Source organism: Myotis daubentonii, chromosome X (assembly GCF_963259705.1).
Source record: "Myotis daubentonii chromosome X, mMyoDau2.1, whole genome shotgun sequence".
In the NCBI taxonomy this organism is placed as follows: Eukaryota; Metazoa; Chordata; class Mammalia; order Chiroptera; family Vespertilionidae; genus Myotis; species Myotis daubentonii.
Genome location: NC_081861.1, coordinates 52,130,379 through 52,146,788, shown reverse-complemented (window position 1 = coordinate 52,146,788; position 16,410 = coordinate 52,130,379). Strand labels below are relative to the sequence as shown.

General features: G+C 39.6%; 1 protein-coding gene across 6 annotated transcripts in view; it reads left to right on the top strand.

Annotated features, from left to right (window-relative positions):
- The window catches only part of ATG4A (autophagy related 4A cysteine peptidase), a 61,397-nt gene that overhangs the window by 16,253 nt on the left and 28,734 nt on the right, over nucleotides 1–16,410 (top strand). For 2 of the 6 annotated variants that reach the window (XM_059679806.1, XM_059679802.1), the window contains exons 1-2: nucleotides 11,042–11,087; nucleotides 14,126–14,236. In XM_059679806.1, the coding sequence (XP_059535789.1) occupies nucleotides 11,057–11,087; nucleotides 14,126–14,236 (142 nt within the window). In that variant the 5' untranslated portion in view covers nucleotides 11,042–11,056. Of the gene's footprint in view, nucleotides 1–11,041; nucleotides 11,088–14,125; nucleotides 14,237–16,410 lie in introns of those variants that run through there. The other 4 variants (XM_059679804.1, XM_059679807.1, XM_059679805.1 and 1 more) reach the window with 3 other exon arrangements.

Genomic DNA, 16,410 nt, shown 5'->3' with positions numbered 1-16,410 from the left:
ACCAGGCTGATCAGGGGAAGGCACCAGCCCCCATCACCCCGCTGCTGCAGCCACTGCCTGTCACCGCAGCCACCAAGGTGTTTTCATCAACATGGACTCCAGTCCCTTCACCATGAAAAAATGACAACTTTCTTTAGGCATTTTCAAGATGTGTCTTTCATAGGATATGACATTGCTTTATTTTTTTTTTTTTAATCCTCACCTGAGGATATGTTTCCATTGATTTTTAGCAAATGTGGAAGAGAAAGGGAAAGACAGGGAGAAATATCAAAGTGAGAGGAACACTTTGATTGGTTGCCTCCTGCATGAGCCCTGACCTGGGCCCTGGCCAGAGAGGAGCCTGCAACCTAGGTACATGCCCTTGGTCAGAATTGAACCCAGACCCTGCAGTGGGCAGGCCAAGGCATTATCCACTGAGCCAAACCAGCTAGGGCAGGATATGACATTTCTTAGCCCTCCAGCAGCAGACCTTCGTTTTTTTCTCCAGGAGTGTGGTGGAAAAACCCTAGGTCACCTTTTTGGATTCTTATTACCCAAGTTACTAAGAATATTACCAGTGGCATACAGGGAGCATAGCCAATTAGCGGTCAGAAAAGGTGTTTCCTCTGTAGTTCACACCGATCACCGGCTCGGCCCCTGCCCAGGCCTAAAGCCTCTGTCCAAGGACCCCCAGCTCCCTCGGATCACCGGCTCTGCCCCTGCCAAGGCCAAAAGCCTCAGGGCCTAGGAAGGGCCCCCCCTCCATCTCCCTCCGATCACTAGCTTCACCCCTGCCCAGGTCTAAAGCCTCTGGCCCAGGCTTTAGGCCTGGGCAAGGGACCCCAGCTCCCTCCAATTGCCGGCTCCACCCCTAACCAGGCCTAAAGCCTCAGGACCTGGGAAGGTGCCCCACATCTCCCTCTGATCGCTGGCTCCACCCCTGCCCAGGCCTAAAGCCTCTGGCCCAGCCTTTAGGCCTGGGCAGGGGCCCCCTCGGCTCCGATTGTAGGCTTGGCCCTGCCTGGGAGCCCCCTGTCTCAGGCCCTTCCTGGGCTTTTCAGGGCCTGCATGGGGCCTACCTCAGAGTGACCTGGGTGCTGATGATGTTCCTGAGACCCAGGCCGCTGGGCGGCTATGTATGCAAATTAACCGCTATCTTTGTTGGGTTAATTTGCATACTCATCTGATTGGTTGGTGGGCGTAGCAGAGTGACACCAATTTGCATGTTTCTCTTTTATTAGTGTAGATAATTGAAACTTTCTAGCCCTGAGTGTAGCCCAGGGCTGGCCAGGGCAGGCCGGAAGCTTGGCTTCCTCCATTGCTGGGGGCAACCCAAGCCTCCTGCTCGCTCCAGCTCTGTGGCTGCTGCCAATCTTATTTGGGTTAATTTGCATACTTCCTCCTTATTGGCTTGTGGGCATGGCTTGAGCGTAGAGGAGGGATGGTTAATTTGCATGTTTCTCATATTATATAGGATGTGAAACTAAAGTACAAGCTTTGAAATTTAAGTATATTTCCTGTTGGCCACACCCAAGCACAAATTCTAATTAAACACTTAGCTTTGGGGTTATTAACACTTCTTTAAAGTTTACAAAGCACGTTCACATCCATTCTCTCATGTGATCTCACTATAGCCCTGTGCGGAAGGTATATATCCATTTTGTGGATAACGAAAGGGAATCTTAGCTTAGTAAAAGACTGGCCCAAGGCGACTTGGTTAGTAAAAGGCAGGACATAAATAGAAGCCAGCTGTTCCATTTCATAAGCCAGTGTTCTCTTCAGCATAGTATGCTTTCTTTCATTATATTAGGGCAGTGGTCAGCAAACTGCGGCTCATGAGCCACATGCGGCTCTTTGGCCCTTTGAGTGTGGCTCTTCCACAAAATACCACGTGTGGGCATGCACATACAGTGTGATTGAAACTTCATGGCCCATGCACAGAAGTCGGTATTTTGTGGAAGAGCCACACTCAAGGGGCCAAAGAGCCACATGTGGCTCGTGAGCCGGAGTTTGCCGACCACTGTATTAGGGGAACAAATTCAATATATTTCTCTGATGAAGACCAACTAATGCTATAGTAGTAAAGAAGAATTAATAAATTTGTGAATTTATAATCAAAATGAGCGTATAAAAATAGATAACATTTTAGAATGCTATAAGTTGAAAAATCCAATAAATTGGCATCAAATCCAAGTAATATTTGAATCTACAAACTACTTGCACTGGGATTTGAAGTGTGTGTATTCAGAGAGGTGGAATAAATTCAGAAATATATCTCTCCTCCTGATAACAAAAGAATTTTTGTTGTTAGCATAATTTGACCTGTATTGCCAATCTGTATCAGAAATAAATCCAATATGGAGACTTACCTTTTTTTCTTAAATTGAGGTATTCCTTATAGACATTAAAGTATAGAAACCTTGAGTGTACAGCTCAATGAAATTTTATACATATGTAACCTCTACCCAAATCAAGATATGGAAATATTCCTGGCCACCCAGAAGATTTCCTCTTGCATCCTCGCAGTTGACACATCCTCCCAAGGGTTACAGCTATTCTGACCACTATCATCATAGATTAGTTTTACCTGATATCAAACTTTATATAAATACAATCATACCTTAATGTAATAATTTGTCTGTCTTCTTTTGGTTAACATATCCATGAGATTAATCCCTGTTTTTTGTATAGTATTAGTTTTTGTTGTTATTGTGTATCATCTCATGTATGATTCCCCACAGTTTATTTATCCATTGACGTGTCTTAGTTCAAGTTGCTGTGACAAAATTTCATAGATCATATGGCTTAAACAACAAACATTTATTTCTCACAGTTCTATAGCCTGGGAGGCTCAAGATCATGGTACTGTGAGATTCAATGTCTGGTGAGGTTCCTCTTTCGGATTTTTAGATAGCCACCTTCTTACTGTGTCCTCACATGTTGGAGAAAGTTCATCAATCTTGTGTCTCTTATTAGGGCACTAATCCCATTTATGAGGGCTCTACCCTCATGACCTAATTACCTCCCAAAGGCCCCAACTCCTAATATCATTACATTGGAGATTAGGACTTCAACATAAGAATTTTGGGACGGTACAAACATTCAGTCCATAGCACCTCTGTTCATAGACATTTGGGTTGTTTATAGGTTTGGATGTCATGAATAAAGCTGCTATAAACATTCATTTGTTGGACATAAGCACTCATTTTTATTAGATATAAACATAGGAGTGAAATCTTTAGAGTAGGTGGAATAGCAAGACATTTTAAACTGAGAATTACTTTAACTTAGGGTAATTTAACTTAGCATTAATGAAAGAACTGATGGCCAAGTTTCTTATAAGAATACTCACTTTATGAAGAGCCATACTTGGAGATAAATGTGAATCTCAGCTTTGTTTAGCAGGTCAAGATTCTTTGCTTGCCAGATATTAGAGAACATTTTTGCTATGGTTGTTGGGTTGGGTCTTTCATGCTTGTGGGTAGATAGATATATATTTTTCTGGTGTCTGGTACATTGAGTGCTCATCAGGGATGAGGAGCTATTATATTGCAAACTGTATCATTTTTTGGATGGAGTCAATTTGTCTTTTCTTGGACAGTTTGGCTCAAGGGATCATAAAATAACATAGGAAAATGAAGTTCACTTTACAGAAATTTGCCTTAGGATTAACTTGGAATAGATCTTTTGTTTTGAAAGTGAAGATACACATGTAATTTTATGTTATCCCAAAACTTAACTCTAGCAGTATAATTTACATTACATCAAAGGTAAACAATTTTTAAACATCATATGTCTGCTGGCAACATTTACTAATGAAGTGTGATATTGAAAGGATATGGGCAAAATTCCTGTGGTCTAGGAGGCGGGTGAGGTGGTTGTAAACAGAGGAGAAAACTGGGAAAGTGCTTCAATGAAGAATAAAATTTCCATGAAAGACTCAGAATTTTTCCCGTTCTAATATACTACTGAGTGTGCCAAAATACAGAGACCCACCTTAACCCCTTCCTTGATAAAGATGCTTACTTCAGGTTGTTTTTTTAAAGAAAATTTAATTTGATAATGAATATAAAAAATACCCTAGGGTTTTCATTGCAGGCAATTACTTGTTGCATCACTTCTGTAAATAGTGGAATACCTAGTCTTCCTCCTGGTGCTTTTGAAACTCTTTGGGGACTACATGAAGCCTGGGGTAAGCCCAGAGTCCTTACCAAGGCTTCCAAGACCAGCATGTACTATCTCTTCCTTCCTCTTTAGCCTTAGCCCTTGACAGTCTCTATGCGGCATCACTATTCCATAGTCTCTCAGCCCTTGGTATTTTGTTACAAGCTTCTACTCTGCCTGGAATGTCCTTCCCCTGCCCAATTTACTTAACTCTCATCCTTTAAGGCTAAACCCTGCCATCATCTTTCTTCCCAAAGCCTTCTCTGTACCCCAAACTGGCTTATATGAATGACCCTCTTCTGTGCTCCCTTATCCCCCTGTACATATAGGTACTGACTATACTACATCAAAAAGCACTTCCTTTCTCCCTCTCTTCCCATTTAACTTGAAATTGCTTAAGATATGTTGCTATCCTCAGGGCCTAGTATAGTGCCGGTCATAGGATAGGCACTCGGTAAAGGATTGTTAAATTGATGTTTGGATGGACATATAAACCAGCTTTTAGACCTTTGTTAGTATGCCTATTCATTTCATAAACATTTGATAGGCATTAAAGGATGACTAATGTTAAGCACTGTGATCAGAGCTGTAAAGGATACAGAGATGAACACTACATGGACTGAGATGGGAGTTTATTGTAAGAGCAGACAGATTACATGCCCGCAAATAATAATAATCTGAAGTGCAAAGTACCCAATGCCATAAAGGAGATATAAATAAAGGACTATAGTGGCTTAGAAGAAGGAGCAAGTACTAAATTGAGGAAGAAGTGTTCATAGAGAAAGTGGCATTTGAGGTAGGATGGGTGCAAGTAGGACATGAATGAGCAAAGAGCCTCCAGTGTATCATGTGATTTATTCTGTCTGAAAAGAGTAGATCTTATGAAGGAATAATAAGCAGTGGGGAACAACTAGGAATGTAGGAAGTGGCCATATTGGAGAGGACCTTAAATGCCAGGCTGATGAGTTTGTATTTGATTCTTATCAGTTGGAGCGATCTCAGAAGCCCATGGAAGTTTTTGACATGGGTGGAGAGATCCTTTAAGAGTCTGATAATGGTGTATTTTAGTATTTTCTTGGTAAATCATTAACTAATTAATTGCTAAGCTTATAATTACTTTTACTATAAACAATGTGGAAAAACTCCAAGGTCTGTGGCTCCTTGACCTTTTTGCACTAGTCTTTTCTCACTGGAAATCTAGATGAGGTAAAAAAAAAAATCATATGACCCATTAGTTCTGAGAAATGAAAATTGAAATTGACAGAGGAAAGAAACACTAGCAAGACATAAATGGCTCATAAAAATGCATAGACATGTAAAGTGTTTGCTTAGGAACCGTGTCCAAAATGTTGCCTTCAGCTGTCTGGAAAAATCCGGACACAGTATATGAATTATATTGTTAACATTTATTCCTTTGGGGTAGTTTAGATCACTTCCAGTTAAAAATAACTATACTGTTCTAACCTCAGACTGTCTACTCTTACTCTCCCCTTTAAACAATGGGTACCACATTGTCAGTTTGTTTTATAGTATGTTATATAACCAGAGCATCTGGTTTCTTGCTGCCTTAGGCCAGGCCTTCACCATTTCATGCCTGGATTTTTACAACTTTTTCATTATTCTCTCTGTCTCCAGTGCCTCAAATCTAGCTATATGACATTGGGCAAGTCATGTAACCTCTCTGATATTCTGTTCTCTTAACTCTAAAATGGAAGTAATGATTCTTGCCCTGCCTATCTCAAGGAGCTGTCTTGAGGATCATGTGAAAGCACTTGAAAACTGTCAGTGGCTTTACTAAGACTTGGACTCTACAGATTGGTTTTATACCCTGTACAATCTAGTCCCAAGCCACCTCTCTAATCTCATTTCTCAACATTCTCTAGGATCTACTTCTCCTCTTAGACATACCCAAACTTATGGTGTTCTCCTCATCTGTAATATTCTCCCTCTTATCTCTGCTCATCCAAATCTAAGCAATAATTTAAGGGCCAGTTCAAATTCTACATCCTCTTTGAAATCTTCCCTGATGACTCCAATGCTCATCAGTTTCCACCTTTGCTGAATTTTGACAGCATTTACTTATTATCAGTGTTTGCTTATTTGTTGCTTTTTATTATGAGCTCTTCATTCACCCAAGGCTCATTTCTTTACCCATGTTATAATTTTATGATGCTTTAGTTTGTTCATTTAACATTTAGTGAATGTTTGAGGATGTTTCCTCTAGTCCTCATAGGACCAAGTGTAGAACTTAGAAATAATAGTTGGATCATTTATTTAGACATTTATATACACACTCTCTTAAGAGAGAGACAAGAGAACCCATCTTCTCTTCCTAGTGCTTGGAGTACCCCTCCTAACAATTTCCACCTCCTACAGAACCATAGGAAGGCCTTTAAGATGGGACTGTCAATAGAAGTTTCTGTGGTTATAGATCTCTTTTATAGCTGTGCTATCTAATATACTAGTAGTAGTCATTAGCCACATATGGCGATTCAGTACTTGAAATGTGGCTAGTGCAACTGAGTAACTGAATTTTTATTTAATTTTAATGTAAATAGCTGCCTGTGGCTAGTGACTACTGCATTGGACAGTGTGGGTCTAGATCAGTGGCTTTCCAACTTTTTTGCTCTAACAATATAATGAGAAATACATTTTATATTGCAACCCAGTTTATATATACACAAATTTCATGAAATAATACTCATACTATTATGTATTAAATATACTATTATATTTTCTGTTCTATTTAATTTCATTTAAAAATTCTGTTTGCAAACCACTATAGATTTCATAGACCATTGATGAATTATGGTTTTCTCATTGAAAAACACACTGCACATTTTATAGGTGGAGAATCTGAGGCCCAAAGAAGTACAGTAGGTTCTGCAAGGTCACATAGATAGTTTTAGAATGGAACTAAAAATTAGGGTTCATAGGCTAGAGATATTTCTAAGAGTGATTCTTCCTTCTGTTAGCCATGCCCCCAAATTTTATTTTGATGTTGGACAAAAATCATTTGACACACTCTTTATTTTGACTAAATACTATCATAGTGTCTTGCTTCCTGCATGAGTCATGAGCTCTGTATTTGAGTATTGGTGCATTTGGGTTTGAAAAATGCCCAAAATCAAAGTTACAATATAATGGAGGCTTACTTTGGACCCACTACATGACTTGGCAATGACACTAATATGAAACTACCTCCTGGGGAATAAAACAAGGCTTTCCACTAGCAGGTTGATCCTTAAGGACAACAAAACCTATTGATTAAGAATCAAGGTGATTCTTATCTCAGTTTATACAATAGTTGCCTTGAGTCTTGAATTGTAAAACCAAGCAAGTAATTTTTTCTCCATTTGCCCATTCAATATGCCACCTTACTTGTATGCCTTATCAACAAAGAGAACCTTTACAGAAGTGGTATCTTTTAATTCTTCTGAAAAATGCATTACTCCAAAAAGAGCAGTTACCCTATCAAAAGAAAAAGAGGCAGCAATTTAGAATACAGTGGTCTTCATGTTAGGTGCATTCCTGACCAGTTTGTGAATGGAATCCCTTTTCCTTATGGATATATCCAAATGCATTTCAGTCAGCAGATAGGAGGCAATAACTTGTCCTTAAATGAAAATAACAAAAATATATGCTAAGATCTGGAAACAGCCAAAGTGCCCATCAGTAGATGGATGGATTAAAAAACCTCTGTGGTACATTTACACAATGGAATACTATGCAGCTGTAAAAAAGAAGGATCTATTATACTTTGAGACTGCATGGAGGGACCTGGAGATTATTATGCTAAGTTAAATAAGCCAATCATACAAAGACAAATGTCGTATGATCTCACTTATATGTGGAATCTAATGAACATAATAAACTGATTAATAAAATAGAACCAGAGGCATAGAAACATGGAACAGACTGATGAATTTCAGAGGGAAGGGGAGAGGGGGGTGGGAAGAGATTAACCAAAGAACTTATATGCATATATTTAATGCCCATGAACTCAGACAATAGGGTGGTGAAGGCCTGGGGTGGAGCGGGAACCGGTTGTTGGGGATCAAAGGGGAAAAAAGACATCTGTAATACTCTCAACAATAAGTATTTTTTAAAAGGCAATAAAATTTTCAAAAGCATCATTTTAAGGGAAAATTTAAAAAGTCCAATTTTGTATTACATTTGATTCTTACCACCATGGTCAGTAGCATGAATTGACTGAGGTCTCTAAGAAATGTTGTATTTTGTGGTGTCAAGTCGAAAACCAAAGGGCCTTATCACTTAATAATTGTTGCTTGACAAAAGGACTGGTTATCCCTTTGCTGACTTGCCCGGCAATTTGTCAGGTGCATGCAGCCTCCTGTGCTCCACCACCACCAGTACTAGACAGTTAAATAGAATCTCATAAAGTCTAGTTGAAAGGTAACCTTTTGGTTAAGATTTTCAGGTAAGTCAGAAAATGATAATGTTCTCTTAGGATATCAGAGTATATACTGGTCTACAGAGAAATCATTCATGTATTTTGCATTATATGACAACTTGGCATTGTTAAAGTGTGACTTGCTAAATACATTCAAGAAAATGTGCAGTTTTGAACATGATAATCCTCCTTGGAAAGCTAAGAATTGTTGTCCCATCTCTCTTTTTTAAGTTCTTGGTTTTCAGAAAAGCATGGCACTGGTAGGAAGAGACATGAAGATGGACAGGGCCTGTGCGCAGGCGAGCAGAGGCTGGGAAGACCAGGACACTAAGTGGACCCAGGAATAAGGGGGTGAAGTCACATTTTAGGCTGAACTTTGTTCTTCTGGATTCCTCTTGCCTTTTTAGCCTCTGCTAATCAACCTACCATCTACCATGCCCCTCTTCACAATCTCTGTGCTGGTTGACTTCTTCACATTTTTTTTAAACCTCTCCTTCCTTTGTTGACCATGTCCAGGAGTCCAACATGTTCTGGGTAGACCTAGCTTATTATCTCCCTACCCCACACTATATTTTTCTGCTACCATCTCATCACCCACACTTGAAAACTTCAAGTCATTTTTGACTCTCATTCTCCTTGGCCCCACCCCACACTCAGTTGCTTGCCAAATCTTTTTGGTGTTTCCTCAACCAGGAATTTCCTCCCTTCCCCCTTCCCACCTTTGACTTATTTTCATTAAGGCTCAGCTCTGATGTCACCTTTTCTAGGTTATAGAACAAATGATTCATCCCCAGTTGGAATGAATCATTTGTTGCCTTCTACTAGTATATCTCTTAAAAAAATATTACCTATGTTACCAAATACAAGGGGCTTCTCTCTTGGTGATCATAACCTAATGAATCAAGACCAAGGCAGAATATGAGTAAGGAAAATTTATTTGCAGCAAGTAAGGAGAGCACTGGGGATGATTCCCAGAGCTGTGTCTCCAAATACACAAGAGTAATTATTTTTATTGGGACTAGTTATGCTATATTCATTAAAAAGAGACAGGTCATTATATGCAGAGGCTAGGTCATTCTAACATAGGTGCAGTAAGGGAGCATGCTTTATCTTTTATCACATGTATAGAAAATGGTAGGTAAGTTCTGCTTGGGGAGGGGAATTTAGTATTATGATTAAGCAGGATCAGTATTCCTTTTAGGCATCCTTATCTGGTTTCAATAGGAAAAGGGTGTTATTGTTTTGTGGTCAGTCAGGGAACATCCTTTTCCTGCAAGACAGCTCAGCAAAGATTGTTAGTTTCACAATTGAGCAACCCTTTTAACCCCATTCTGCTGACATTTATTTGTTTATTAGAGAAGAATGAAAAATACAAACTATAGTGACCTTCTTGCTGGCGTGAGAGGGGCTGAAGATTAAGAGAAAAATTCTTTGACTACCATTTTGGTCAGAGCATCTCAAAGGAAGCAGCACAGTTCTCACAGGCTTTAAGGGGTAGTATTAATTTGACAAGATGGCTGGGTAGTGACTCATTGAGACAGGGTTGGTGATAGAGAAATACTTTTATTTTTTCAGCCAGTACTAAAAAAAGACCCAAGGCTTATATGCATAAATGTTGTACATTCATCCAATGCCACCCTTCCTCACCCCAACCAGGGGAATGCCAGAGAGGCTGCCTCTTTCTCACACTCCTCTCAAGCTACTTCTTTTCTGATTTTCTTTCTCTTTCTAAGCTATGCTGGGCATTCATTTTAACCTGATTTTTCCTGCCTGTGAAGGGTAGAGAGTAGGGTGGGAAGGTACATAGTGTGATTTTATGCCACCTCAGTCCACCACCTCCTGGGGATGGTCTGACCTGGGTGATCATTTTTAGCCTGGTATTTCTTGGACATGGCCCAGGGGCTAAGGCCAGTGACAGAAAGGCTAAGATAGCACTGGCTCTCTGGCAGATTCAGCAGTGATGAGTTTACACTGGTGAACAAAATGGTTTTCTCATTTCTAACTTCCTCAGGTTTGAAATTCTGCCAAGACGATACCCTTTATAATTAAAACATCTTGAGGAGAAAGGCTGCTTAAATCCCTGAAAAATTGGATTTCTGTAATATGTTTCAAGAAAGGTAGTATCCCTGGGTAGATGTGTTTCTAAAGTTGTAATTTCAGATTATAGCTTCAACTTGTACAAATTATGCAAATGTGACTTCAACATCCAACTAAGTGTTTTGAGCAGGTGAACCTGTTTTCATGACCAGATATGACTCATTTATTTTTGGGAACATTTATTTCTATGAAAGCAGTATGCTCCTGCCTTAGAAAACAAAACCAAACCAAACAAAACAAAACAATTTGTTCTTTCAAGTGAGTTAAGCATATCCGACAATGCCATTTTTACAGGAACCCAGTCACATGAGGCTTTTAGGGACTGCTTTGGGAGAGACCCTGCAGCTACTTGTAGCTGCACAGAAGGACCCCTACCTTCTCTGAGCTCCTCTTTCTTAGGGGATGGGGAGACTCCAAGAATTGAGAGGAGAAGGTATGTGCTGGGTGTCTTAGCATTGAAGTTGATGTATTGTTCTCATAGAAATAACCATACACTATAAAATATACTATCAATTTGATTTTTCTGGTTATAGTTTAAAATAGGTTTTTTGGGGGCTGGCTTTGAAACCTATTTACTGTCTGCAATATTATTTCCCTCAGAAAATTTACTTAAAGAGAACTTTTAAAATTCTTTATTGTTTAAATTATTACATATAGTATTACATATGTCTCCTTTTCCCCCCACTGACCTCTCCCCGGCCACTCCACCCCCCTGCACATGCCTTCATCCTCCTAGTGTCTGCATCCATTGGTTATGCTTATATGCATGCATACAAGTCCTTTGGTTGATCTCTTACTGCCCCCCCGCCCCCGCTGCCTTCCCTCTGAGGTTTGACAGTCTGTTCGACGCATCTCTGTCTATGGATCTATTTTTGTTCATCAGTTCATGTTGTTCAGTATATTCCACAAATAAGTGAGATCATGTGATATTTATCTTTCTCTGACTGGCTTATTTCGCTTAGCATAATGTTCTCCATGTCCATCCATGCTGTTGCGAATGGTAAGAGTTCTTTTTTTTATAGCAGCATAGTATTCCATTGTGTAGATGTACGGCCATTTTTTAATCCACTCAGCTGCTGATGGGCACTTAGGCTGTTTCCAAATCTTAGCTATTGTAAATTGTGCTGCTATGAACATAGGGGTGCATTTGTCCTTTCTGATTGGTGTTTCTGGTTTCTTTTTTTTCTTTTTTTATTTTATATTCCTAGAAGTAAGATTACTGGGTCAAATGGGAATTTCATTTTTAAGTTTTTGAGGAAACTCCATACTGTTTTCCACAGTGGCTGCACCAGTCTGCATTCCCACCAGAAGTGCACAAGGGTTCCTTTTTCTCCACAACCTCACCAGCACTTGTTGTTTGTTGATTATAGCCATTCTGACAGGTGTGGGAAGGTACCTCATTGTCATTTTGATTTGCATCTCTCAGATAATTAGTGACTTTGAGCATGTTTTCATATGTCTCTGGGCCTTCTGTATGTCCACTTTCAAAAAGTGTCTATTTAAGTCCTTTGCCATTTTTTTATTGGATTATTTATCTTCCTTTTGTTAAAATGTATGAGTTCCCTATAAATTTTGGAGATTAGGCACTTATCGGATATAACATTGGCAAATATGTTCTCCCATGCAGTGGGCTTTCTTGTTTTGTTTATAATTTTCTTTTGCTGTGCGGAAGCTTTTTATTCTGATGAAGTCCCATTTGTTTATTTTCTCCTTAGTTTCCATTCCTGTAGGAGCTGTATTGGTAAAGATATTGCTATGACATGTGTCTGCTATTTTGGTGCCTATGGCTTCTTCTAAGATTTTTATGGTTTCCCATCTTATGTTTAAGTCCTTTATCCATTTTGTTTCTCTTTCTGTGAGTTCATTATCTATATATAAAAGCCCAGCGACCTGAATGGCGGAATGACCAGAATGACCAGAACGACCATTGGCTGTGACATATACTGTGGCAGCCAACCAGCCTGATCTGGGCCCCGATTGGCCACCCTCCCGGCTGGCCTGGCCCCTGATCAGCCCCCAACATCCCAACCAGGGGCAGGGCCAGCTGGCCAACTGCTGGTGGCCCCTCTCCCCTGCCAGCTCAGCCCGATGGACCCCCATCAGGGTGGGCCAGCCAGACCAAACCCATGCATGAATTTGTGCACCAGGCCTGTAGTTGGTGTATAAAAAGGCCATAGATTTCTGAGTGTTAATTTTGTATTCTACTACATTGTTGAATTCATTTATTAAATCTAGTAGTTTTTTGATGGAGTCTTTAGGGTTTTCTGTGTCCAATATCATGTCATCTGCGAATAATGACAGTTTTACTTCTTTTCCAGTTTGTATGCCTTTTATTTCTTCTTCTTGTCTGATTGCTATGGCTAGCACTTCCAGTACTATGTTGAACAGGAGTGGTGAGAGTGGGCATCCCTGTCTTGTTCCTGTACCTAGGGGAAATGGTTTTAGTTTTTGCCCGTTGAGTATGATGCTGGCTGTAGGTTTGTCATATAAGGCTTTTCTTATGTTGTGGTATGATCCCTCTCTTCCCACTTTGCTGAGAGTTTTTTAAAGAGAACTTTTGAGATAAAACCCCTTTATAGTTCAGTCTTGACTCTTTTGGCAGACACCAATGGTACAAAAGTGAATTTTAACCCCTCCTACATTACATGGTCATAAATTCTGAGATTCTGGCCTATGATCTTACAAGGTTTAATTATATTTTATTCTGTTACTTTATTTTGAGAGATAACCACTGTCATTTGTGAATCCCAAGAACAAGTTATACAGAGTAGGGCAAAAGTAGGTTTGCAGTTGTTCATACTATTTTGTAAAATAATACAAAAATTAATAAATAATAATGCAAGAATAACTTCTATGTTTTGCATACTCACAACTGTAAACTTATTTTTGCCTCACCCTGTATTTATTATCAGCTGTGAGATCCTACTTTGCAGAAGTCATATGTGAATAAAATAACAAATCAAAGTACCATTAAAACATTCAGTCTTCCAGCTAAAATATTACATTTTCACAGTTGTATAAACTTTCAGACTTGTCATAGCCCCTTCCAAGTCACTGGCCACTAGAAAACGTACAATATTCCCTGTGATGTGGGTAGGAGTTAGGTATTAAGGTATTATTGTATTATCCTGATAAACTAATTTCAGGAGAAGCTAGATAAGTGACTGTTTACTAAGAAGACGCCATGAAAGAAAAGGTTTTGAGTTAACTGTAGCCAAATAATTATTAAGATGGGGTGCCAAATAGAGCCTTAAAGGGGAAGGTCAAAAAAGGTGGTCAAGAGGAAATCCCTTAACTAAAAGATTTTGTGGCCTGTGAGTGTCTCTTTTCCTCAAAGAAAAGGATTTGCTTCTATTACTTTGGAGCCCAACTCATGACCTTTCACCTTTAGGATAAAGGTAATAATCAGTAGACCACAGAAGCAAGCCCCCTTTGTTAAATTTTGCCTGAGTTTCTTCCCTTTAATTTCAGTTTTATCCAAGTATGAAAACCAAATTACTATTTTTGCTGACTACCTAGAAGAATTTCCAGATACAGATGACCTGGTATGGATCTTGGGGAAACAGCATCTCCTTAAAACAGGTAAGGTTTGGTAGCATTTGTCTGTGAGAACCCAAATAAAGTGGGTGCTTGAGGTCAAGGTCCTATACAGTTTTCCTCCTTGGGTTGGCAGAACATGACCTTCATAACTGTTAATCCTACTCTCTAGCTGATTTACCTGGCAGCCAAAGAAGTTTAAGCCTCAGGCCCTTCCCTTTGCAGAGGCCCCTTCCAAGACCTTAAGAGGCCCTTGCAGCATGTTTATATGGTTGTAAGTGTTTGTACAATTTGAAAAGGTCATATATTCGTATTCTTTCCCCTAAAGGAGAATCCCTGAATTCTATAAGACTCAGGTTTCAAAAAGCATGAACCCACTCCTGGTATCAGTAACCAGTATCTAGTCTTTGATGACTGGGCTACATACTTTTCATTCCTCACATGTCCTTTTCTGTCTAGGTTAAAGCACTGGGGACTTCTAAACAGCCCATGGCTGTCAGAAATAATATCAGACACTGAGAAGTCTTGTAGTTTGAGATATTTTGCTGATTATAGCTCTGTTTTACTTTATTCTGATTGTGTATAGAACATACAGCTAGATAGATGGAAAGGAAGCTTGAATTTGTTTTGTTGTTGTTGTTGTTAACCCTCAGCCGAGGATATTTTTTCTATTGCTTTTGAGGGAGGGAGGGAGGGAGGGAGGGAGAGAGGGAGGGAGGGAGGGAGGGAGGGAGGGAGAGAGAGAGAGAGAGAGAGAGAGAGAGAGAGAGAGAGAGAGAGAGAGACATTGATATAAGGGAGACACATTGATTGGACACTTTGATTGGTTGCCTCCTGCACAGGAACCGACTGTGGCCAGGGATTGAACCTATAACCCAGGTATGTGCCCTTGAATTGGAATCACACCCAAAACCCTCCAGTGCACAGGCCAGTCCTCTAACCACTGAGATACACTGGCTAGGGCTGAATTTGTCTTTCTTACTCTTACATTCTCATAGATTGGGAAAGATCTTTAAACCTAAAACTGCTAATGGCCCTGTACAAAGAAAATTCCTGAGCTTGGAGTGAGGCAGCTCTGATTTTGTATCTGTCTGAGGAGAGGCCCCATCATGGAGAGAATAACAGGAAGAAGCTCATCAAAAAGCAGGAAAGGAAGTTAGGCATTCTGTAGCTCCTCCTGAGTCTGGCTTCATGATTTTGATAGGACAAGACTGAACAGTGGAAAACGGCCAGAGCTAGCCATTAGGAGAATTTTTCTATTCAGACTCTTCTACTACCTTAGATAAGTCATTTTCTCTTTTGGAGCTTAACTCCCTTCACTAGCACATAAAATGAGGGGACTGGAGCTCATTGCTTCTAGTTCTGCATTCCTTGACAACAGAAATCACTAGGTTGTCAAACATACCCATATTCAAATGTTAAATTGCAAAATGACTTTCAAAGTGAAATTGTTAAAATGTCCATACAACTTCCCCAGACTTCCTAGCATATAGGGAAGGTGAGAGGTATAGAAAATATCAGAGGAAGGAAGGAGTGACTGGTCTTTACATTTTGAGAGGAGGCATATATAATAGCAGCTAACATTTATGCAGGCTTACTACATACTTTAGCATCTAAGCACTTTCATGTATTATCTTGTGGAATGCTCACAACTCTATGAAGTAGGTGCTCTCCCCATCTTATGGATGATGAGAATGAATCTCAGTGACAGGGCTACACAGTTGGTAAGTAGAATAGTCAGGGTTCAAACCCAGGGAGAGTTTGACTCCAGGAATCTTACTCTTAACCATTATACATCTGCTTCCCAAAATGTGCCAGACACTGTAGACATGAAGGGGAAGGAAAATCCAGACAGTAATTTTCTTATTAGTTAAAAGGAAAGGCAAGGGGGAAAATAGAAACTATAGACTGATACTGAATTTTCTTTTTTTTCTTTTAAAATGCAATGGATATAAGTACTATACTATACAGAATACAAACATGAGCATATGTTGTTGAAAAAGGGGAGAGAGAAGACTAAGAAAGATAGAACCACATCTAAATATTGATGGGAACATGGAAGCCATATTTGTGGCCATCGAAATAAATTTGTCATAAAATACAAAAAAAGCATACTTTCAAAATAGACACAAAAACATTTATGATGTTATACATCCATTTAGATTACAAATACCAGTTGCACTAGGTGGTATTAATACATTGCTTACATAATTAATTTG